Source organism: Lithobates pipiens, unplaced genomic scaffold (assembly GCF_037356315.1).
Source record: "Lithobates pipiens isolate NorthernLeopardFrog02 unplaced genomic scaffold, aLitPip1_a1.2 Scaffold_23, whole genome shotgun sequence".
Classification (NCBI taxonomy): Eukaryota; Metazoa; Chordata; class Amphibia; order Anura; family Ranidae; genus Lithobates; species Lithobates pipiens.
Genome location: NW_027507785.1, coordinates 49,047,218 through 49,073,762, shown reverse-complemented (window position 1 = coordinate 49,073,762; position 26,545 = coordinate 49,047,218). Strand labels below are relative to the sequence as shown.

The following is a 26,545-nucleotide window of genomic DNA, read 5'->3' as shown; positions in this document are numbered from 1 at the left end:
GAGGAATTGTGCCCCACCGTTGGTGTCAGTGGGAGGAATTGTGCCCCACCGTTGGTGTCATTGGGAGGAATTGGGCCCCATTGTTGGTGTCACTGGGAGGAATTGTACCCCTTCATTGGTGTCAGTGGATGAAATCGTGCCCCAAGGGCCAGATAAAAGCAAGCAAAGGACCGCATCTCTCCCCCGCACTGCAGTTTGGAGACACCAACAATGGGGCCCAATGACATCGTTGATGTGGTAGTTCTGTCCAATGACACCAACAATGGGGCCAAATAGCGTTGTTGATGTGGAACAGTTCTGTCCAATGACACCAACAATGGGGCCCAATGACTTAGTTGATGTGGTACAGTTCTGTCCAATGACACCAACAATGGGGCCCAAGGACACCAACAATGGGGCCCAATGACTTAGTTGATGTGGAACAGTTCTGTCCAATGACACCAACAATGGGGCCCAATGACTTAGTTGATGTGGTACAGTTCTGTCCAATGACACCAGCAATGGGCCCAATTACGTCGTTGATGTGGTAGTTCTGTCCAATGACACCAACAATGGGGCCAATTAGCGTTGTTGATGTGGAACAGTTCTGTCCAATGACACCAACAATGGGGCCCAATGACTTAGTTGATGTGGTACAGTTCTGTCCAATGACACCAACAATGGGGCCCAAGGACACCAACAATGGGGCCCAATGACTTAGTTGATGTGGAACAGTTCTGTCCAATGACACCAACAATGGGGCCAAATTACTTAGTTGATGTGGAACAGTTCTGTCCAATGACACCAACAATGGATCCCAATTACGTTGTTGATGTGGAACAGTTCTGTCCAATGACACCAACAACGGGGGCCCAGTTCCTCCCAATGAAAACAATGGTGGGGCACAATTCCTTCCTTGCTCTAAGATATACGATTGTTCCGCAGAGGAGGCAGGACGCCGATCTGCCGATATAAACAAGGCAGATCGCCATTCTGACAGGGGAGAACATAGAGATCTTGTGTCCCTGCTAAGCAGAAGCACGGATCTCTGTGTTCTCCCAGTCAGAGGAGAGGGAGGCACGGTAGCGTGAAGATAGTGAAAATGAATGCGGTGTGGTCACACACTCTCTGTGCCCCTAGTCCACCCTTTTTTAAAGCCAATTAGAGCCTCTGGATCTAATCACGTGCTTCTAAAAAACAAACAAAAAAAAAAAACACCCCGCCATAGGAATCCATGTGTCCGGCGTCCTGAAAGGGGCCGGGCGCATGGATAGGGAGGCGGCGGCAGGGAAAGGGCCGCCACTGGACTGGAATCACCACTGGACTTTTACATCTGAACTCGCAGAGTTCCCTTTCACTGTAAGGGGGGACTCTGCAGACTGATGTAAAAGAACTCTGGGGACTCTAATATAAGGGGTGGCGCTTTACAGTCACCGCCCCAGTGCGAAAGGGGCCTTAGAGGCAGGAGAGAGAGAAAGGGGGGGGGGGAGAGTGGAGACTTAAGTCTGATCTGAATAATGTGTCCGGGTCTCAGACAGTCTGAAACCCGGACACGTGATTCCAAACCCGAACTGTCCGGGTGAATCCCGAACAGGTGGCAACCCTAATTACTAGTAAAAAAAAAAAACTAAATGACGTCACTCCACACCGGGGGAATGCAATGGAACAGTAAACACCGGTGCGGATTATAAAATCGGTGATCCGGAGGGCCAGGCTGGGCACCGTCTATGATAAGCCGTCCTCCTCCTCCTCCTCCGTTTCTCCAGCGATAAGTGGAAGTGATGGTCCTGATCCCAATCAAACCCAATAGACCCCATAATTAACTTGAGGGTCCCCCCCTCCCCCCCCCCGGATTCTGGAGAGTGTGATTAGAATGGGGACGGCACAATATAGAAGAAGACGGTAGACGGGTGTTGGAGCTCTCAGGGTGATCTCTACTACAGCAGCCGGGGACTGATATAAGGGCAGATCAGAGGAAATCCTCCCAGATAAACGATCGAAGGGGGAATAACGTTCCTCCGCTGATCTCTGTGATTGGTGGGATGTCTTCTCTGCAATAAAATACACTGACCTGCCTGCAGCGCCCCCCCCAGCATGTAACACTGAGCTCTGCATGTGCAACTCGGCATACAGCGGCCGGCCCGTTGATTCCTGTGTGCTGGAAGGATGGCGTCCTGCGCATGCACAGGAGTGACGTCACCCCGCACCGCCCAATGAAGACACCCGAAATCCGGGAACTCTGAAGAAGATGGTGGTGAAGGCGGAGCGTTGGAGGAAAGGTGAGGATTAGCGGTCTTTGGTTCCGCTTCAAAGTCGGAGTTCCGCCTTTAATGTCCCTATAAAATACATTTGTTTGGGCCAAACTCCTATTTAAAAAGGAGACATTAAATGTGGAGTTAGGCTTTAGAGGGGCCGCCATATACTGATATCATAGGAGGGGCTCCGCCTGATGTCATAAAGAGGAACTCCGCCTGATATCATAAAGAGGAACTCCGCCTGATATTATAAAGAGGAACTCCGCCTGATATCATAAAGAGGAGCTCCGCCTGATATCATAAAGAGGAACTCCGCCTGATATCATAAAGAGGAACTCCGCCTGATATTATAAAGAGGAACTCCGCCTGATATCATAAAGAGGAGCTCCGCCTGATATCATAAAGAGGAGCTCCGCCTGATATCATAAAGAGGAACTCCGCCTGATATCATAAAGAGGAACTCCGCCTGATATTATAAAGAGGAACTCCGCCTGATATCATAAAGAGGAGCTCCGCCTGATATCATAAAGAGGAGCTCCGCCTGATATCATAAAGAGGAGCTCCGCCTGATATCATAAAGAGGAGCTCCGCCTGATATCATAAAGAGGAGCTCCGCCTGATATCATGAAGAGGAACTCCGCCTGATATCATGAAGAGGAACTCCGCCTGATATCATGAAGAGGAACTCCGCCTGATATCATGAAGAGGAACTCCGCCTGATATCATAAAGAGGAACTCCGCCTGATATTATAAAGAGGAGCTCCGCCTGATATTATAAAGAGGAGCTCCACCTGATATCATAGGAGGGGCTCCGCCTGATATCATGAAGAGGAACTCCGCCTAGATATATTATTACAAATACTGACCTGATGATGTAAAGAAGAACTCCGCCTAGATATATTATTACATATACTGATCATAAAGAGGAACTCCGCCTAGATATATTATTATATATACACTGACCGGATATCATAAAGAGGAACCCCACCTAGATATATTATTACAAATACTGACCTGATGATATAAAGAGGAACTCCGCCTAGATATATTATTACATATACTGACTGGGTATCATAAAGAGGAACCCCGCCTAGATATATTATTAGAAATACTGACCTGATGATATAAAGAGGAACCCACCTAGATATATTATTACATATACTGATCATAAAGAGGAACTCCGCCTAGATATATTATTACATATACTGACTGGGTATCATAAAGAGGAACCCCGCCTAGATATATTATTAGAAATACTGACCTGATGATATAAAGAGGAACTCACCTAGATATATTATTACATATACTGATCATAAAGAGGAACTCCGCCTAGATATATTATTACATATACTGGACCGAATATCATAAAGAGGAACTCCAATAAAAAGGAAATTCTGCTTCTTTGCAACTTCCTCCCTCCTCTTTAACAACTGGCACTTTTTTTCGGGGGGGGGGGGGGGGGGGGGCAGGGTACCTGGTTTTCACAGGTTAAAGCTCCCACTCCCAGTTGGATCGCCACGGCTCCGCCCCTTTACCCTCGCATCCTTTTGGGACACGAAACAGGTCCCAGAAGAGTGCGGGATCATTCAAAAAGCGCGGTGTGGCTCGCGCATGCGCAGATGGAAGCTGGCCGTGAAAGTCACAAGGCATCGCTGCCGGTTAGTCTTAGTTAAGATGCAGTTGCCTGCACCCGACGCCTGCGCACGCGTCACCGTCACGCCACCCCAGACTTGGAATCTTTGGTGTACAGCCTGGAATTAGTGTTTTTATGTGTGGATTTGTTTATATCATGTGAGTAGAACCTCTATTGTATATTAAAGCTTTTAGTGGATTTACACAATGTGGTTTCCTTTGCTTTGATCACATGTGGATGTCTTCAATGTACGGTGCACCACCAGAACCCTGGACATCGGAGCTCTCGGGACACATATGTGATCTGAGGATGGGGGGGGGGCGTTTCCTAATCTGATAGAACACGAAGGAAGCGGGGGACATCTTGTTACACCCAGCGAAGTCTTGAATTTCACACTTATTTTTAGCACTAAACTTGCCATATATACTGAAATACGGTATTTCACCGCCACCGAATGTGTCCAAAAATTACCGTCGGCACATTATGACTATAAGTTTGGTGCTGTGCGGGGTGTACCAAGATGGCTGTCGCTACCGCCTGACTACAGGCTTGCTGCTGCTTTTAAAATTCAACATCAAAACAGTTTCACAGATTTCAAAATACTCTATTTAGAGAACTCAGTTTACTGCTAAAAGAAGTGTGAAAAATTCAAGACATCGCCGTGGAACGCATCCGCAGGAAGTAAGGTTTGGTTATTCAGCTGACGGAACGTCACTTCCAATCCCTAAGGGTTTCCTAATCTGACAGAACACCACCTAATTGGTCCTTCCTGATATCGAAGCCACTTCCACCAGCACAGCCCCCCGCTGCCCTGGTCTCTTCCGCCAGCACAGCACCCCCGCTGTCACTTCCGCCAGCACAGAACCCCCCCCGCCACTGTCACTTCCGCCAGCACAGAACCCCACCCCCGTCACTTCCGCCAGCACAGCACCCCCGCTGTCACTTCCGCCAGCACAGAACCCCCCCGCCACTGTCACTTCCGCCAGCACAGAACCCCACCCCCGTCACTTCCGCCAGCACAGCACCCCCTGCTGTCACTATCGCCAGCACAGCACCCCCCCGCTGCTGTCACTTCCGCCAGCACAGCACCACCCGCTGTCATTCCCGCCGGCACAGAACCCCCCCCCCCCCGCTGCTGTCACTTCCGCCAGCACAGAACCCCACCCCGTCACTTCCGCCAGCACGGAACCCCCGCTGTCACTTCCGCCAGCACAGAACCCCACCCCGTCACTTCCGCCAGTACAGCACCCCCGCTGTCACTTCTGCCAGCACAGAACCCCCCCGCCGCTGTCACTTCCGCCAGCACAGAACCCCCCCGCTGTCACTTCCGCCAGCACAGAACCCCCCTGCTGTCACTTCCGCCAGCACAGCACCCCCCACTGTCACTTCCGCCAGCACAGAACCCCCCCCCCGCCGCTGTCACTTCCGCCAGCACAGAACCCCCCGCTGTCACTTCCGCCAGCACAGAACCCCCCCCGCCGCTGTCACTTCCGCCAGCACAGAACCCCCCGCTGTCACTTCCGCCAGCACAGCACCCCCCACTGTCACTTCCGCCAGCACAGAACCCCCCCCCCCCGCCGCTGTCACTTCCGCCAGCACAGCACCCCCTGCTGTCACTTACGCCAGCACAGAACCCCCCCGCCACTGTCACTTCCGCCAGCACAGAACCCCACCCCCGTCACTTCCGCCAGCACAGCACCCCCTGCTGTCACTATCGCCAGCACAGCACCCCCCCGCTGCTGTCACTTCCGCCAGCACAGCACCACCCGCTGTCATTTCCGCCGGCACAGAACCCCCCCCCCCCGCTGCTGTCACTTCCGCAGCACAGAACCCCACCCCGTCACTTCCGCCAGCACGGAACCCCCGCTGTCACTTCCGCCAGCACAGAACCCACCACCCGTCACTTCCGCCAGTACAGCACCCCCCGCTGTCACTTCTGCCAGCACAGAACCCCCCGCCGCTGTCACTTCCGCCAGCACAGAACCCCCCGCTGTCACTTCCGCCAGCACAGAACCCCCCTGCTGTCACTTCCGCCAGCACAGCACCCCCCACTGTCACTTCCGCCAGCACAGAACCCCCCCCCGCCGCTGTCACTTCCGCCAGCACAGAACCCCCCGCTGTCACTTCCGCCAGCACAGAACCCCCCCTGCTGTCACTTCCGCCAGCACAGCACCCCCCACTGTCACTTCCGCCAGCACAGAACCCCCCCCCCCCCCGCCGCTGTCACTTCCGCCAGCACAGCACCCCCTGCTGTCACTTACGCCAGCACAGCACCCCCCACTGTCACTTCCGCCAGCACAGAACCCCCCCGCCGCTGTCACTTCCGCCAGCACAGCACCCCCGCTGTTACTTCCGCCAGCACAGAACCCCCCCGCCGCTGTCACTTCCGCCAGCACAGCATCCCACCCCCGTCACTTCCACCAGTACAGCCCCCCCACCCGCTGTCACTTCCGCCAGCACAGAACACCCCCGCCGCTGTCACTTCCGCCAGCACAGAACCCCACCCCCGTCACTTCCGCCAGCACAGCACCCCCTGCTGTCACTTCCGGCCAGCACAGAACCCCCCCCCCCGCTGTCACTTCCGCCAGCACAGAACCCCCCCCCCCCCGCTGTCACTTCCGCCAGCACAGAGCCCCCTGTCACTTCCGCCAGCACAGCCCCCCCGTCACTTCCGCCAGCACAGCCCCCCCCCCCCCCCGCTGTCACTTCCGCTAGCACAGCGCCCCCCTCCAGACACATCCGCTTGCACTCACAAGGCGAATACTTCATTCTGCGCATAACCGGAAACATTTGTTGTTCTATCTGTCAGATGAGCGAAACTGCCAGATAATGTAACGGAAGTGACGCTCGGTCACGTGCGTTGCAGGTTGGCCAATCTGACAGAACATCCGCAATCAGAAGGCGGAAGTGGACATCTTTCTACACCCAGCTACGTCTTAAATTTCAGAGACATTTTTAGCAATAAAGTGACCAAATATAAATAAATACAGCGTGTTCATATCTGTGATGCTGTTTGGATGTTTAATTTTGAAAGCCTAAAAGATTTCATCTTTTATACTTTATGGGAAATGTATTACATTTCTATGCCCTAAAATTTATTCTTAATGTATTTTTAGTGACATTTTTGAGTTTCATGAAACCAAAACCGCAAATATCGCGTGACATAAAAAATAAATAAATCCAAAACTAAAGTCATTTTATTCTCCACTTTCAGAAAATATATCATGGGGCGGGGTTGTGTCATTTTGAGGAGATAAATGGTGTTTTAATGAGTAAACGAAAAAAAAAAAAGGAAAATTTGCTCTGGCAGTGAAAGGACTACAGGTTTCACGTCTCCATGGCAACACCCTGTGATGACATCACAGAGGAGAGCAAGCTTGATGACCAGTAGACAGAGCCCTAACTGCTATGTTGTGAATTCAGGTAGGTAGGCTGTGTTCTCTCTTCTCCTATTTCCTCCATTTACCTAATAATCTGATCTGATGGCGATCAATCTCCAACCACATCCTCTAGAAATCCTTATTAATGATAAGGGAGTTTATTCATTTCAAATATTTTACATTTTTATATATTTTTTAATAATTATTATTTTATGAAATACTTATATAGCTCTCACATATATAATTATTATTATTATTATTATTATTATTATGTTTTTCTTATTAAATACTTATATAGCTCTCACATATATAATTATTATTATTATAATTATGAAATACTTATATAGCTCTCATATATAAAATAATTATTATAATTATTATTATTATAAAAAAAAATTTATGAAATACTTATATAGCTCTCACATATATAATTATAATAATAATAATAATTATTATTATTATTATTATTAAATACTTATATAGCTCTCACATATATAAAAATTATTATTACTATAATAACAATAATTATTCTTATTAAATACTTATATTGCTCTCACATATATAATTATTATTATTATTATAATAATGTTATTCTTATTAAATACTTATATAGCTCTCACATATATAATTATTATTATTATAATAATGTTATTCTTATTAAATACTTATATAGCTCTCACATATATAATTATTATTATTATAATTATTAAATACTTATATAGCTCTCATATATAAAATAAGTATTATAAGTATTATTATTATTATTATTATTATTATTAAATACTTATATAGCTCTCACATATATAATAATAATTATTATTATAATAATAATAATTATTCTTATGAAATACTTATATTGCTCTCACATATATAATAATAATAATAATTATTATTATTATTATTATTATTATTTTATTCATATTAAATGCTTATATATATATATATATAAAATGTTTGAGGGTTCCAAGTAATTTTCTAGCAAAAAATAAAAATAAAACAAAATGATTTTAACTTGTAAACCAGTGTCAGAAATAGGCTTTCAGTAGTAAACCGCTGAAAAAAAAAAAAAAAAACCCTGCAAGACAATAGCATAATGTGCCAGTATGCATTGCATACTAGCACATTATGAAAGACTCACTTTAGAATGAGACCCCCCCCCGCAGTGTGCTCGGTCACCGCTGAGGGAGCCGACATATTCAAATAGTGCCGAAAAGTGCCCGCGCATGCGCAACACGCAAAAGGCCACTCCAGCCGAATTTTCCCAATCAGCTGGCGGGCGCGTGCAAAGGGGAGGCCGTCATATGACGGCCTCCCGGAAATTCAGGTCCAACTTTAAGAGGTTAAAGTGGTTACATTTTTTATTTTGATCACTTTTATTGCTGTCACGAGTCATTGTAAACGTCCCTTGTAACAGCAATCGGCACCTGACAGGTAAAATTATGGAGAGATCTGGGGTCCTCCTTTGCACTCGAAAACATTCACAACGCCAAGATCGGCGTTTTTGATTACTTTCGATTTTTTTTTTTATCTTTAAACTGGCGCCCTTTAAGACTCCAGTTATCCGGAAGTGATGCCATGGCGCTGCTTCCGGCTTACTACATCCGAGACCCAATCAAAGCCATTCCCGGCTTCCTTCGGGGTCTCCGGCAGACGTGCCCAGCTGGCCACTCGGGTCCCCCCGGTGAGATGAGAGAGCCCGGGCGAGTGGCATGAACAGGGGGCGGGGGCATCCCCTCCTGCTGCATGTAATAACAATCGAGCGGCTACTTAGCCGAATGTTTTTTTTGTTTTGTTTTTCCGTACCGGCCGTCTGCTCTAAAAAACGGTACCGGGGTGACGCCTGCAGCTGCATATCATCCTCGGACAGCCACTTCAAGTCAAATGATGTACGTGATTTGGCAGCAAGTGGTTAAATATATATTGCATTGCAAGCATGGCTTCTCGCAGAGTTTGTATGCGATTGCTTTCTACGATGCTCCTTCAGTTGGCCTTTTTTTTCCAGTTGGGGGTCGGAGTGAGAAAGTGTTGGACCCTCTGCCAAGTATTTATAGCTCTATGTCCCTGCAGGGGTGATTCTTCCCTCTCACATGTCCTGGTGACCACTGCCACCGAGACACAAAGTAAGAGCAAATCCTACATTTTAGAGTTGTCATGACAGCAAGAGGTGAGGAACATCTTCCCACGGGGGACAATGTGGTGACGTCTGTCCAAGATGAGGATTTTCCTCACTTTGGGGAGATTTTCTCTCATTTCCTGTAGCATCACCAAGATGGGAAGTAAAAGGAAATCTCCCTAAGCCCTTGTACACACGGTCGGAGAATCCGTCGGAATGTGTCCTATCGGACCGTGTCGTCGGATAATCCGACTGTGTGTGGTATGCATCGGACTGATTCCTTCGGAATATCCGTCTGACCCAATTTTCCAACATGTTGGAAATATTTTGCGACAAACTGGTCCGATCGGACTAAGGCCGCGTACACACGGGCGGATTGTCTGTCCAACTTAGTCCGCTGAACCGTGTTTCAGCGGACAATCCGCTCGTGTGTGGGCTTCAGCGGACTTTTTCAGCGGACTGTCTGACGAACAAAGTCTTACGGAATTTCCGTAATTTTGTCCGTCCAAACTTGGTTTTGTCCGTCCAAACTTGGTTTCAGCGGACAGTCCGCTCGTGTGTAGGCAAGTTGGACGGACTAAGTATGGCGCATGCTCAGAAAGGATTTACACGGCCGAACGTTGCATTGCAGTGTATTGGACGTCGTTTTTCTAGTCCCGTCGTACGTGCCGTACACGTCATCGCGCAAGCTTTCAGCGGACTGTCTGTTCATCGTGTGTGGTCAAGTCCGTTCATTCAAAATTTGAACGGACTGTCTGTCAGATTGTCTGACGAACTTAGTTGGGCAGACAATCCGCCCGTGTGTACGCGGCCATACTCCGATCATGTGTAGAGAATTTTGATCGGACAAAGTGCCACGCATGCTCAGATCAAATTCCTACATCAAAGCTATTGGCTACTAGCCTGAACGTAGTCCCGTCGTAACGAAATTACGTCATCACGTTCTGAATGATCGGATTTTTCGCCAACTTTGTCCGACTGTGTGTATGCAACAGTTTCGGACAAGATCCGACGGACAAAATCCGACGGATTTGGTTGTGGAAATCTCGGACCGTGTGTACAGGGGCTAATAGTACACAGAGAGCAAAAAAATAAGCGGATAGAGGATCTAACCCTATCTTACCTATTCTATTCAAAGCAAAAATAAAGTTGGTTAGACATGGACTCAAGGAAGGGAAGGTATAAGGAAACATGAGGGAGATATGAACTAACGGACATCATTATAGTAGAATATAAAGCTCAGATATTCTCTGATTTATTTCACTTTACTTCTTAGCCCTTGTACACACGGTCGGAGAATCCGTCGGAATGTGTCCGATCGGAGCGTTTCGTCGGATATTCCGACTGTGTGTGGTATGCATCGGACTGATTCCGTCGGAATCTCCGTCGGACCAAATTTTCCAACTTGCTGGAAATATTTTCCGACAAACTGCTCCGATCGGACATACTCCGATCATGTGTAGCCTACTCCGACGGACAAGGTGCCACGCATGCTCACATTCAAATTCCGACACGGAAGCGCTCGTTCAGGTAAAACTACGGCTCGTAAGTGATATAGCACATTCGTCACGCTGCAATGTTAAAGATTCTTTCATGAAGCGCATTCTCTTGTTATTTACAATGCTGCAAGAACCAACTTCTTTTGATGCTCATAGTCACACACACTTCTCCCGAACGGATTTCATGACTCTTTTTTAACCATTTCAGAAATACAATTTTAGTTTGCGTCACATCTACACAATTTTATTTATTTTATTTTTTTTGGATGTTTTTTTTTTTAATTCCTAAAAATCTCCTTTAAAGACAGTTTGCTCATTTCTCCTTTTTTTTGTGTGTAAACTTACCACAACAACATTATTTTATTTTTTTATCTTTGTTTTTTCGTTTTTATTCTACTGGAGGTTGTTTAGTGTTGGTACCCCTTGTTTTTCATTTCACTTTGTATTTTTGAAATGTACCTGCCTGCTCACAAATAAACTGGCCTTTTGAAAGGAAAACACATACACAAGTATTTCATCAAACAAAAAAAAAACCTTTATTTTGGTCGCAATAAAATAAAAAGAGGAACGCAGCGCTGGAGAAACTTGTTACTTTGGTGCAGCCTTTGGCCCCCCAGGGCAGACATGAACAAATTAGAATATAAAAAATTGGTGGCCTGAGGAGTACATATCTCAGGGAGAGAAGTCTGGTCCCGAAGTCCTAGAGAACAGGAAATTCAGATGCCATTTATGTCCCCAGGATGTGGATCTTCAAGAGGCTGCATCTTCTGGCAGACCAGACTGAACCCAGGCCATCACTCTCTCGTCTTCCTTAGGCCGCGTACACACGGGCGGACTGTATGGCCTACTTAGTCCGTCGAAACACATTTCAGCGGACAGTCCGCTCGTGTGTGGGCTTCAGCGGACTTTTTCAGCGTGCAGTCTGGCGTACTAAGTATTTCGGATTTTCCGTAATTCTGTCCGTCATACTTTGGTTTCAGCGGACAATCCGCTCGTCAGTAGGCTAGTTAGACGGACTAAGAATGGCACATGCTCAGAAAGGATTTACACGGCGGAAGGGTGCATTGCTGTGTATTGGACTTCCTATTTCTAGTCCCGTCGTACGTGCTGTACACGTCATCGCGCAAGCTTTCGACGGACTGTTTGGGTATCCGTGTGTGGTCAAGTCCGTTCATTCGAAAGTATGACGGACTGTCCGTCGGATTGTATGACGGACTAAGTAGGCCATACAGTCCGCTCGTGTGTACGCGGCCTTAGGCACTTCCCTCCAGGCATCCTTCGAGGCTGTGGCTGGGCTCCTGTAGTTGGGGCAGGAGGAGGAGGGCGTTGGTCGACCTCCTGGCTGCCACTTGCCACAGCCTCCCCCCGACTGAGGTCTTCCTGTGTATGAAAAGGGGACATAGTTTTAGTTTTTTCCTCATCAATCACACCATTTTGTGCTCCTGGCTTTTGCAAATTGAATGTTACCAAATAGAACAGACTATCATTCTGAGCCCAGCATTTTTCTTTCCGTCCCAATCATTTTTGGTCCCTACTGTCTCTTAATATGTAAACCACTTTGTTAAATCACAACTTACTGATCAATAAGAACATCTACCGTAGTTAACATCATTAAATGTAACACAAGAAATATGTTCAACAATGCAATACCTGTCTCAAGCTGGGCCCCACCACATGTTGCTGCCTGGAAGGCCCAGGTTGGACGTTGGAAGCCTCAGCTGGGGATGAAGGATGCCTTGAAGGAAGACTGGAGAGTGGTGGCCTGGGTACCCCCTGGTCTACCAGAAAATGCAGCCTCTCAAAGTAAACCATCCTGGGGTAATAAACGGCATCTGGATCTCCTGCTCTCAAGGACTCCAGGTGCTTCTTTCTCTCCCTGAGATATGTAATCTTCATGGCCACAATTTTCCTATTCAGATAGGCCATGTCTGCCGTGGGGACCATGATCCGCACCAAAGAAAGAAGTTTCTCCAGCGCTGCGTTCCTCTTTCTTATGTCGTAGTAAAACTCGTTGTGGAACTGACACAGGCAGGGCATCTCCTTGTACAGTTGGAGGAATAGCCCCATAAAATTGTGGTTTTGGAATGGATCCATATTGTCTGCAAGACACAACACAAGAAAAACCCTCAAATACTAATAATGCCATTAAAATCCCTCCTAATTTTGTGCCAACATCGGCCTAGATAGAAGCAGTCTAGTCTAGTGATGCACCAAGTTAAAATTTTTACCTTTGTTTGCTCGATCGTCGCGTTCGCGCCTCACTCTCTTCCCAGATCGTACGGACGATACACGCGTGTTGCGTTTTATATACAGTGCGTATGCGTGAAACTCCGCCCGCCCCTGACGTTCTTTCTAGACTATTCCCCGCCCCTTCACTTTCAGCGCAGTGGGGAGAGCACATGGCGGAGAGAACGCAGGTGCGCAATCACAGTTCCACTAACGAGGAGGAGGGTGAGGAAAGCCCGGAGCCTGAAACGTCCCGATCCAGGAAAAGAAGATTTAAGGCCTCAAATATGTCTTTTGGAGAGATGTTGGAGATGGTGGACATATTGAACAGGACTGACTGTGATGGGAAGTATGGACCTTACCCAAACCCAAATATCAGAAAGGCCAAGATCATGACTAAAGTTGTGAAGAGTCTTCATAATAATTTTGGGGTACGCCGATCCAAGGATCAACTGAGAAAACGCTGGTCAGACCTGAAACTGAGGGAGAACGAGCAGTACAGAAGGATCAAGCGTGTTCTTAAAAAAAGTAAGTAGTTGTCGTGTGTTCATATGATTATTCTTGCTTGCATACTGCTCCAATGTACTTTGATTTCATGTTGTGCATTTTAAAATGGCCACTTTCAAGTTCATGGTTTCATTCGTTAGTAAGAAACATCATTCTGCAGGGAAGTATTCTAGCTTAACAAAGTGTCCACAATAATGTTCTCACCTTGGAACTCGGCCAAAAAACACAATTGTACAACACTTCCAAGCAATGTTTCATATTCCTATTTCTGCCCTCTGTGTGCTAATTATTCTTTTTTTACATTCTCATAGGGCAGAGAAGACTAGGCAAGTATGAGGACACCAGGGACCACACCCCTCCCAAAGAAGGGCAACTTCTAAAAGCAGAAACAGAGGAGCAGGAGGAGGAGGAGGAGGAGGAGGAGGAGGGATCGTGGAGGTTGGGCAAATTGTCACCACAACAGGTGAGTGTCGGAGAACACAGCTTCCGGTAAGCTCATCAATGTATGTCACCATATTTTTATTACATGGTGTGTTTTTTTGCTTTGTTTTGTAGGTGATGTGGAAGAAGAATCCTGTTTTACCAGTGAAAGTGCCCAGATCCTGATTGGGGAGATAATGGGGTGCAATCGGGTTTGGAAAATATACAGCAAAACATCAATGATGTTAAAAATAAAATGAAGAACATCATTGATGTTTTGGGGAGAGTGTGAAAGACCAAAAACTAGATAGGGTTTTATTTTAGCTATTTTAAACAAAAAATGTTGTATTTATTGAAATTACAAATTTGGAAGATGCACAGAGTGTGTAAACATGCGCTATCTCCCATCATGGGGGATCAATGTACGCGTTTTGTGTAAAGTGGCTGAGATGAAGGGGTTGCAGCCCCAAAGCATGTACATTTATCCCCCATGATGGGAGATAGCACATGTTGACACACTGTGTGCATCTTCCAAATTTGGATTTTCCAGGGGTGACACCCCATGTGATGAAGGCAATATCAGCCCAGTTTGTACATACTCATGTCTGATATTGTCTTCACTTTTCAAAGTTGAACTTTGTAAGTTCCTGTGTTCTGTATTTTACGGTTTGATACATGCCTGTTTACATAAAAACAACAAGTAAACAAAATTTTGATTAAACTCTGTTTTTGATACACACAATTTCTTTCTTTCCTTTTTGAAACGCACATGTGAATGTGCTTGTATTAAAAAGTTTAATTATCAACAATGTGTGGCTTCCTTTTTCATTGCGCCAAAAATGTATTTGTAGTAAAATTTTAGTTTGTGCTGAGAAGGAGTGCGATTTACTAAAGGCAACTCCACTTTGCACTCTAAGTGCAGTTTCAGGTGTACTTTTGCAGTGCACTTGTAGTGCATAGTGGATGTGCCTTTAATAAAAAAACACCCACAGTGATGTGTAAATTTGGACAATCATGCCATTTTCCTGCCATGGTGCTGAAAATGAGCACGATTTTGGTCAGTAATGCACTACATACATTAGTTACAAAAACAAGGTGTGTGTGTGTAGCAGACCCACAACATAATAAGATTATCTGAAGAAGAGACTGTCCCCTCATCTCGCTCTGAACTTGGGTTTGCACTGTTGGTGAAAAAGGCACAACTTGAAAAAAACTGGGAAAGTGGGAGGCCACAGTCTGCCATTCCTGTGGCGTTGAAGGACACTGTGTAGTGAAACAAGAACAAAAATTTGTAATTTGACAAATCAACATTGCAAGCAGATTAGACACACACATTTTTGGTAAAAATGAGTATAACATTTTGGGAAATGAGTATTTAAAGCCTAAAGTATAAGGTCCTCTTATGAGAGTCATCACCCCCCCCCTCCCCCATCTGATGGGCCCTTGCTAAAAAATGAGGGGGTATGTTTAGGACAGGTAACTCTCTCCACTTGATTAAGAGCTGAATGCCTAAATAATGTGTGATACTTTGGGAAGCCCCTTCTTAGTTACACTATTGGCAGCCCACCGGACAGGTAAGAAGTGTCATAATAACAAAAAGAAAACAAAATGGAAGCACATTTTGACATTCTGCTATTACATATCAAGATAATTAATAGGTTAAAAAAAATAGCATTTGAAAGTATTGAGGCAGGCCCTTGCACTACATGCTTAGGTGAATTCATCCATAAATGTGATCATCAAAAAGGTAGGTAGAGTGTGTATTGGGTTTGGTAAAGTCATCAGATAGAAGATTGCTATCAGCTGAGGTAGCAGTTGGGGGGAGGGGGTTCCTAATGAGTTTGGCACAACCCCAAAAATCTTAAAAATGTGACTCTGCATGAATTGAAGCACACACATCACATTTGTAGACATTTTAGGGGGTGTTTAGGGGAAAACAATACTATGGAGCTGACAAAAGACATAGGTAAGTGACTAGACTATAGTTTTATGGGCCAAGAAGAGCATGGTGGGGAAGTTAATGAGGCAAATATGCCTGAGCACAAAGGGGCAGAGCATATGAATTGCAGCATATTGCAATGATGGTAAGTAGGGAAGGAGGAAAGAAATGCAAGACATTAGCAATCATTCAATACATAGAATGTGATGTTAAAGGATAAAACTTACCTTCATATAGTCCTTCTGCAGGACCTGAATGATGGCAGAACAGGTCTCTGGAATAATGATCCCCAGAGCCTGGGGGGAGATGCCTGTAGAGAACTTGAGGTCCTGAAGGCTTCTCCCAGTCGCCAAGAAGCGAAACATGGCGATGAGCCTCTGCTCCGGAGTGATGGCTTGCCGCATGCAGGTATCCTGCCTGGTGATATAAGGGGTCAGCAAAGCCAGCAGACGGTGAAAAACGGGGTCCGTCATCCGGAGATAATTCCTGAAATCATCAGGATTATTCTCCCGGATCTCACGGAGCAAAGGCATGTGTGAGAACTGGTCACACTGGCGCCACCAATTCTTGGTCCACAAACGCCTCCCCTCCCTGTTCATGGACCGGGCTTGTGTCAAAGTAAGAACCCCAACACGAAGCCCCTGCACAGCACAAACTCTACGACGAGTACGTAGAGGAAACATGGTTTCAAAACGGTCGGCTGGTCAGAACGGACACCAGAAAGCACCGATAAACAGCAAGGCCTGAAAGAACGACCTGACTAGCAGAAGCAAGCAGACAATAAAAAATGCCTTTCAAAGAGTACTATACCAAGATATAGTCCACAATGATCAACAAATACTTACTGACTGCACACACTGATTATCAGATACGCACACACAAGCACAAACCGAAGAGCAGTAGCGATCTGAATCACTAATCTGAAAAGCGCGAATCGTCTCTCACCAAACTTCTACTAACACGAGACCAGCAGAAGGAGCCCAAAGGGTGCCGGACGTGGTGCTGAACTTTCCTTTTCTAGTCCCGCCGTACACGGCTTACGTCACCGCATTCTTGGCAACCGGAAATTCCAACAACTTGGTCCGACCGTGTGTATGCAACAGTTTCAGACACAATCCGTCGGACAAAATCCAACGGATTTGGTTGTCAGAATGTCCGACCGTGTGTACAAGGGCTAACAGGAAGCTGGCTGAAATGAGAGCCTCTGCCAAGTTTTTATTGCAGTCTGTGTTAGATTCTCCCTTTTTATTTGATCTGGTGACATTTCTAAATGTTTAGTTTTGCCATGAGAAGAAAAGCTGATGGTGGATCACCCAATGTTCTGGGAACTACAGTCTAAGCCCTTGTACACACGGTCGGACATTCCGACGGAAAATGTCCGATCGGACCGTGTTGTCGGATAATCCGACTGTGTGTGGGCTCCATCGGACTGTTTCCGTTGGAATATCCGACGGACAAAGTTTTAGCCCTTGTACACACGGGTCGGACATTCCGACAACCAAATCCGTCGGATTTTGTCCGACAGATTTTGTCCGAAACTGTTGTATACACACGGTCGGACAAAGTTGTCGGAAAATCCGATCGTTCAGAACGTGATGACGTTATTTCATTACAACGGGACTACGTTCAGGATAGTAGCCAATAGCTTTGGTGTAGGAATTTGACCTGAGCATGCATGGCACTTTGTCCGATCGGAATTCTCTACACATGATCGGACAAAGTCCGATCGGATCATGTTGTCCGAAAATTTTATAGCGAAGCTGGAAAACTTGGTCCGTCGGAAACAGTCCGATGGAGCCCACACACGGTCGGATTATCCGTCAACACGGTCCGTCGGAATGTACAAGGGCTTACAGCTGGGCTATAAAACTTTCCGACAACATGATCCGATCGGACTTTGTCCGATCATGTGTAGAGAATTCCGATCGGACAAAGTGCCACGCATGCTCAGATCAAATTCCTAGACCAAAGCTATTGGCTACTAGCCTGAACGTAGTCCTGTCATAACGAAATAACGTCACCGCGTTCTGAACGATCGGATTTTCCGAAAAACTTTGTCCGACCGTGTGTATGCAACAGTTTCGGACAAAATCCGTCGGACAAAATCCGACGGATTTGGTTGTCAAAATGTCCGACCGTGTGTACAAGGGCTAAGATGGGAATTCCCCTCACTGTAGGGAGATTTCTTCTCACTTCCTGTTGCATCTCCAATTCAGGAAGTAAGGGGAAATCTCCGTAACCGGAAACAGACTGGAAATAAAAACAGCTTGATGGGGTTTCAGCCCCCCCTACTCCATCCAAAACGGATGCTGCTTCAGTTGTCCGCTGGGTACCTCCTAGGAGTTTGTGTGCTCCCCGATATAAAACCCAACGGCCAACCGAGAGACAAATTTTTCCATTTAGTTCCACTTTAAAATCAACTTAACGCCTTTTTTCCCCCCCACTTTTATAGCTTTCAACTGTGGATACACACGAAGAGATGGCGATGTGGAGCCTAAAGGCTTTCAGTGTAAAGAGGGCACTGAAGAAACAGAGGAAAGAGGAGGCGAAGCAACGGAAAGAGGCAATTGAGATGGCAAAACTGGAGCTATCAGCTCAGAGGACGGAATTAATGCTGACGGTGTGGGACACCGAAAACCCAGCAAGGAAGAGGTAAGTATACGTTTGTCTATATAAATATATTTTAAGAACATATAAGGGGGGGCCCATTTTTTCTAAAACTGGTGCAGCTGTGCATGGTAGCCAATCAGCTTCTAACTTCAGCTTGTCCAGTTAAAGTGGTTGTAAACCCTTACAACCAACTTTGACCTACAGGTAAGCCTAGATTAAGGCTTACCTGTAGGCCCAAGAAATATCTCCTAAACCTATATGGTTTAGGAGATATTTGCCCGAAAAACGGGCACCGCTGTCTACGGCGCATGCGCCGTAGACAGCGGCGCGCAGGCGCACTGAGCGCGGCATTTCCAAGAATGGAGCTGCCGTGCGTGTCGACTCCCGTGCGCATGCGCGGGAGTGACGTCATCGCGGCTTCGCCGAATGACAGCGGCGGAGCTGCGCGACCCCACCAACAAGATGGATGCGGCGGACTACAGGGGACAGCGGTGACTTCGCTGGCTCCTGTGTCAGGTAAGTGACACATAATGGGCTACTATGCGATGCGATGCGATGCATAGAAGTCCATTATGCTTTGCCTTTGCAGGGAATGAAAGAGGAAGTAAACTCATCAGGGTTTACTTCCTCTTTAAGTGGTAAAAGACCCCCCCGGGTATAGAGAAAATCACTGTGGGGCAGGGGCGGACTGACAACTCATGGGGCCCCCAGCAATAGGAGATTATGGGGCCCACAGGCAATAAGAGATTATGGGGCCACACAGTATACACAAACACACACACACACACAGTATACAATCACACAGTATACACAGACATGTTTCTATTGGCTGAGAAGGTACTGGAGAGGTGGGGCAGCTCAAATCTAAGGATTTTTAGACCAAAAGGATGTCGGTAAGGGACATTTCAGAGACAGATGTAAAAAAAAAAAAAAAAAAAAAGAAGATTTTTACATACTGTCCCTGGTTTTACTGAGGCTGGCAAACCTGATAGGGCCCCCTAGTGGCATGGGGCCCTCGGACAGTGGCGAGTGGCCCAATGGTCTGTCCGCCCCTGCTGTGGGGGGCTTTTCATGTCCCTCTGACGTTCATATTACTCAAACTAAAGATCTGGAATTCTGGCGATCCATAGGACTGATCAGTAAGCAGAGTCTTCTCCGATATCCACTTTATATAACTTCTACGTGACACTTTATACAAGTTCCTCTACTAAGTGAAAATGTTTGGAAGCCGTTGTATTCATCTATATATGTGTACAACTGATATCTCATCTACCTTTTTCTTTCTTTGTCAACAGGGAAATCAAGCAGAAAGTGGTGGCCCACAGACTCATTCACAAAGTTCACACTCCGTGTCCTGCAGAAATGCACAACAGGTAAGTAAAGAATTCGCTTAGTGGTCTTCTTTATAATGGAATTCTTTGGAAGAGATTTAAAATGCAGAGTTGTTGTCGCTTAAAAAAAAAAAAAAGAGCGTTGAAGATCTGATCTAAACTAGAGCCCAGCCATGTGCTTTACAAATGTGCATTGCGCTCCGCCGCCGGCTTCGGGAGTCTGAGAGTTGGCGGAGAACAATAAGAATAAACGGAGTTTATGAGAGAAAAGAGAAAGTTGGGAGGAGATCCCGGTATGGAGATCTGTCAAAGTCAGATGACCGGCTCTCCTCCAATCATGGATCTCTCTCTGCTGAGACAAGCGGAGGGGACACCATGAACCAGCCCCTGCTATACCCCGTGGCCAGGGCAGGACTTAGGGTGGTGTGGGCCCCTGGGCTTGAGTCACTTTTGGGCCCTACCTTCTATACGTTACCATATTTATTGGTGTATAACACGCACCCCCAGTTTAGGAGGGAATTTTAAGGAAAAAAAACTTTAAAAGCCCATCAATGCAGCCTTATCAGTGTCCATCTGCAGCCTTGCCCATCCATCTGCAGCCTTGCCCCAGTGTTATTTGCAGCCTTGTCATTGTAGTCCTGAAGTTTAAAAATGGCACGGCCAAGATACAGAGTCTTGGGTCCTCTCGCGTCCATGCGGCAGCTCTCGGGTCCTCTTGGCGGCTCTCGGGTCCTCTCGCAGTCCCAAGTGGAGCCGGGAGTACTCGGCTCAACTCACGGTCATGGCCAATCCCTGTGTTATGTCCATCATAGACTGGGCATGACTGAGCAGAGCCACGTACACTCAGCTATGTATCTCAGTGGGGATCGTGGGGCCCCCTATTGGGAGGGGCCCATGGGCTTGAGCCCAGTCAAGCCCAATGGTAAGTCCAGCCCTGCCCGTGGCCCGCATTTTATAAATGAGCTGTAAAATTCAGGTTGGGGTATGTGTCGCCCTATATAATATACTGGAGATCAGATAGCATTTCCCCCCCCTCTGTTATATACAGTATCCATCCTCTGTTGATGAGGGTTTTTGTTTCGGATGATGATGCTCCGGAGACCTCGTCACTAGCCATAACCATCCATTTAAAAGAATACGTAAAGGCAAAACTCTGTTATATTTAGTTTGGGATAGAGTGGGAAAGTGTTAGACCCTCTGCCAAGCTTCCTGTGTCCCTGCTGGGGTTCTTCCCTCTGCATGTCCTGGTGACCATTGTCACTGAGACACAAAGTAAGGGCAAATCCTAAATTCTAAAGTTGTGATGACAGCAAGAGGTGAGGAACATCTTCCAATGGGGACAATGTGGTGACATCTGTCCAAGATGAGAATTCTCCTCACTTTGGGGAGATTTGCTCCCATTTCCTGTAGCATCGCCAAGATGGGAAGGTAAAAGGAAAATAGAATTTTACTATACACAGATAGCAAGAAATAAGCGGATGGGGGATCTAACCCTTATGCCCCGTACACACGAGCGGACTTTTCAACATCCAAAGTCCGAAGGACCGAGTCCGTCAGACTATCCGATCGTGTGTGGGCTGCAACGGACTTTTGATTCGCCAAAGTCTGACGGACTTTAGAAATGAAGCATGCTTCAAATTTTCCCGAAGGAACTCCGCCGGACCCGGTCCCCTTCGAAAACTCCGCTCGTGTGTATGCTACTCCGACGGACTAAAACCGACGCTAGGGCAGCTATTGGCTACTGGCTATGAACTTCCTTATTCGAGTCGGGTCGTACGTCATCACGTTCGAATCCGTCGGAGTTTAGTGTGATCGTGTGTGGCCAAGTCCGTTCGGCCGAAAAGTCTGTCAGAACTCCGTCGGAACTCCGGCGGAACTCCGGCGGAACTCCTTTGGAAGTCTGTCGGACATAAGTCCTCTCGTGTGTACGGGGCATTACAGAGTCTATCCAAAGCAAAGAACGGTTTAGGCTAGACATGTACTTACAGGGCTTTCACACCGAGCCGCCTCGGGTGTCAGCGGTAAAGCAGCACTATTTTTAGTGCCACTTTACCGTCATTTTAGCGGAGCTATTTGTTTTAACCCCCCTCCCCGCTAGCGGCTGAAAAGGGGTTAAATCCACCTGCAAACGCTGCCGGTGTGCGGCGTTTTGCCAGCGGTATCGCATTGCTGCCCCTTTGATTTCAATGGGGAGCAGCAGTGGAGGAGCGGTGTGTTCACCGCACCAAAGAAGCTGCTGGCAGGACTTTTTCTGACGCCCTGCCAGCGCACCGCTCCAGTGTGAAGGGCTTTCACACTGGAGTGAATGGAGCCGCTTTTTTCAGGCGTTGTAGCACCTGAAAAAACGCTGGCAGTGTGAAAGGGGTATAAAAAAGGGGAAGGTTTAAGTAAATAAGGCTCCATGCACACTGGATCTCATAAACTGCAGTTTATTGGAGTTTGGGCGTTTTTTTTTAAAAAGCCCATAAACTCCACTCTATGTTAGCCTATGTGTCCATGCACACATCGACGTTTTTCAGCTTTAATGAGCAGTGGAGTTTATGGGATTTTTTCTGAACGCCAGAAATTCGCGTTCAAAGGCTCCATGCACACTGAAGCTCAAAAAAGCTGTTTCTGGACGCAAGATTGCTGGCAGAAAACGCTGGTTGAAAAACTTGCTTTTAACAGCGTTTTGTACTAGCGTTTATGAGCGTTTATGGGCGTTTTCAATAAAAATACACAGAGGACACTCCAAAAATCCCACAGTACATTCCAAACTCCCACAATGCATTGAAAAAACAGAATGCCGAACACTAATTAACGCGCGTTTATGAGCGTTTATCAGCGTTTGTCGTTTTTTGGCGGTGAAAAACGGCACTACGAACGCGAATTTCTGGCGTTCAGAAAAAAGCCCATAAACTCCACTGCTCATTAAAGCTGAAAAACGTCCATGTGTGCATGGACACATAGACTAACATAGAGTGGAGTTTATGGGCTTTTAAAAAAAACGCCCAAACTCCAATAAACTGCAGTTTATGAGCTCCAGTGTGCCCAGTGTGCATGGAGCCAAAGTGCCGTTTTTTTCACCGCCAAAAAACGACAAACGCTGATAAACGCTCATGAACGCTTATAAACGCGCGTTAATTAGTGTTCGGCATTCTATTTTTTCAATGCATTGTGGGAGTTTGGAATGTACTGTGGGATTTTTGGAGTGTCCTCTGTGTATTTTTATTGAAAACGCCCATAAACGCTAACGCTAATAAACGCTCATAAACGCTAGTACAAAACGCTGTTAAAAGCAAGTTTTTCAACCAGCGTTTTCTGCCAGCAATCTGGCATCCAGAAAAAGCTTTTTTGAGCTTCAGTGTTCATGGAGCCTAAGGCCGCGTACACACGGGCGGATTGTCTGTCCAACTTAGTCCGCTGAAACGTGTTTCAGCGGACAATCCGCTCGTGTGTGGGCTTCAGCGGACTTTTTCAGCGGACAGTCTGACGGACTAAGGCCGCGTACACACGGGCGGACTGTTCACCCAACTTTGTTCGTCAAACAGTTTGACAAACAGTCCGCTCAAAATTAGCATGAACGGACTTGACCACACACGACGAACGAACAGTCCGCTGAAACCGTGCGCGATGACGTGAACGGCACGTACGACGGGACTAGAAAAACGACGTCCTATACACTGCAATGCAACCTTCGGCGTGTAAATCCTTTCTGAGCATGCGCGGAACTTAGTTTGACGAACAAGCCTACACACGAGCGGACTGTCCGCTCAAACCAAGTTTCAGCGGACTGTCTAACGGGAATTCCGAAAAACTTTGTTCGTCAGACTGTCCGCTGAAACTGTCCGCTGAAGCCCACACACGAGCGGACTGTCCGCTGAAACACTGTTCAGCGGACAAAGTTGGGCGAACAGTCCGCCCGTGTGTACGCAGCCTTAAGCCCCATACACACGATCGGACTTTGTACAAACTTTCCCGTGGACTTTTGTACAAAGGGCGTGGTCCACAAGTTTGTATTGCATACACACGGTCGGACTTTTTGACAACAAACACGAACGTAGTGACGTCACAACGTACTGACGCCACTTCAAAAGAGGACGTTCAATGACTCCAGCGCCACCTTTGGTCAACTTCTGTATTGTAGTCCGATCGTTTGCATTGGTTCTGAGCATGCGTGTTTGTACCTTGTACAAAAGTCCGATGCTTTTGCATACACACGGTCGGACTTTGCTCCATCGGACTTTTGTTGCCAGAAAGTTTGTCCGTTCGCACAGCCAACAAAAGTCCGATGAAAACAGAAAAAGTTTGTCCGATGGAGCGTACACACGGTCGGATGTTGCTCCAAAACAGCTAATTTGCATGTTTGTTGTCAAAAAGTCCGACCGTGTGTACGGGCCTTTAGTCTTTCGAAATTTCCGTAATTTTGTCCGTCCAAACTTGGTTTTGTCCGTCCAAACTTGGTTTCAGCGGACAGTCCGCTCGTGTGTAGGCAAGTTGGACGGACTAAGTATGGCGCATGCTCAGAAAGGATTTACACGGCCGAAGGTTGCATTGCTGTGTATTGGACGTCGTTTTTCTAGTCCCGTCGTACGTGCTGTACACGTCATCGCGCAAGCTTTCAGCGGACTGTCTGTTCATCGTGTGTGGTCAAGTCCGTTCATTCAAATGTTGGACGGACTGTCTGTCGGATTGTCTGACGAACTTAGTTGGCCAGACAATCCGCCCGTGTGTACGCGGCCTTAGGCCGCGTACACACGGGCGGACTGTTCGCCCAACTAAGTTTGTCAAACAATCCGACAAACAGTCCGCTCAAAATTAGCATGAACGGACTTGACCACACACGATGAACGAACAGTCCGCTGAAAGCTTGCGCGATGACGTGTACAGCACGTACGACGGAACTAGAAAAACGACGTCCAATACACAGCAATGCAACCTTCGGCGTGTAAATCCTTTCTGAGCATGCGCGGAACTTAGTTTGCCGAACGAGCCTACACACGAGCGGACTGTCCACTCAAACCAAGTTTCAGCGGACTGTCTTACGAGAAATCCGAAAAACTTTGTTCGTCAGACTGTCCGCTGAAACTGTCCGCTGAAGCCCACACACGAGCGGACTGTCCGCTGAAACACTGTTCAGCAGACAAAGTTGGGCGAACAGTCCGCCCGTGTGTACGCGGCCTTAGAGGAAGATTTGAACTAATAATGGTCATCATTTTAATAAAATATAAAGCTCCTACAATCTCTGTTTTAGTTCACTTTAGGCCCAAGATTTTGGCAAAACAAAATATTTCACATTACAATTTCTATTACAGGATTCCTTCCAGAGCAGCAGGACGGGAAGAGGCAGGAGCCCAAATGAAGCGTTGTAAGAATATCTTGGAATGGAGCAATACTCCAAGAGATGAGAAGAAAGGAGACCAGAAAGAAAGCCTATTCAGACGCTTTCTAAAATCATTCCGTCGGGTCAAAACATCTGGGAGCAGCGAGACCACGAAGGTAAGTATCCTCTAACAGGAAGCTGAAATTAGATCCTCTGCCAAGTTTTTTTATTGCGGTCTGTGTTCCCACCGGGGAAATTCCCATTTTATTTCTTCTGGTGACAATCTTCATTTTTGGAGTTATCACGAGAACAAGAGCTGAAGGTGGATCATCCAATGTTCTGGGAACTACAGTCTAAGATGGGAATTCCCCTCACTGTAGGGAGATTTCTTCTCACTTCCTGTTGCATTTCCAGTTCAGGAAGTAAGGGGAAATCTCCCCTCGGCAGGGCCTAGACTGCATTAAAAAAAAAAAAAAACTTGATAGGGGTTCAACCCTTTCCTACTCTATCCTAAACGTATAATGCATGCTGCTTCGGAAGTCCGTTGGGTTCCTATTAGAAGCTGGCATGCCCCCTTCACACCTGTTAGGAAACCCAATGGCCAACCGAGAGACAAAGTTAGGAATTTAGTTCCATTTTTAAACATGTACACCAACTTAACATCTTTTTTTTTTTTCTTTATAGCTTCCAATTGTGAATACCAACCAAGAATCACAGCAAATGCCACTGGAAGAGCCAAAGTATATGAAATACCATGATGCGGCAAGTCTGAAGACGGAACTGATGGGAGATTTCTTTGACAGTTTTTCTGCTGAGTTTTTCCTTCAGATTTACCAAAACCATATAGTATGAGGTCAAACCTAAGCCCTTGTACACACGGTCGGACATTCCGACAACCAAATCTGTCGGATTTTGTCCGACGGATTTTGTTGCATACACACGGTCGGACAAAGTTGTCGGAAAATCCGATCGTTGAGAACGTGATGACGTTATTTCGTTACGACGGGACTACGTTCAGGCCAGTAGCCAATAGCTTTGGTCTAGATATTTGATCTGAGCATGCGTGGCACTTTGTCCGACCGGAATTCTCAACAAGCGATCGGACAAAGTCCGATCGGATCATGTTGTCGGAAAATTTTATAGCCCAGCTCTAAAACTTTGTCGGGCGAATATTCCAAAGGAAACAGTCCGATGGAGCCTACACGCGGTCGGATTATCCAACAACACGGTCTGACGGGACATTTCCCTTCAGGAATGTCCGACCGTGTGTACAAGGGCTTACAGGAAGCTGAAATTAGATCCTCTGTCAAGCTTTCATTGCAGTCTGTGTTCCTACTGGGGAGATTCCCCC

General features: G+C 46.7%; 1 protein-coding gene across 1 annotated transcript; it reads left to right on the top strand.

Moving 5' to 3' along the window:
- The first annotated feature begins 18,407 nt into the window (after positions 1–18,407).
- On the top strand, positions 18,408–26,265 carry LOC143926952 (uncharacterized). Its single transcript, XM_077450982.1, has 4 exons — positions 18,408–18,603; positions 19,857–19,934; positions 25,187–25,370; positions 25,879–26,265. The coding sequence occupies exons 1-4, from the start codon at positions 18,431–18,433 to the stop codon at positions 26,044–26,046; spliced, it is 603 nt and encodes a 200-aa protein (XP_077307108.1). The 5' UTR covers positions 18,408–18,430; the 3' UTR covers positions 26,047–26,265.
- The last annotated feature ends 280 nt before the right edge of the window (positions 26,266–26,545 follow it).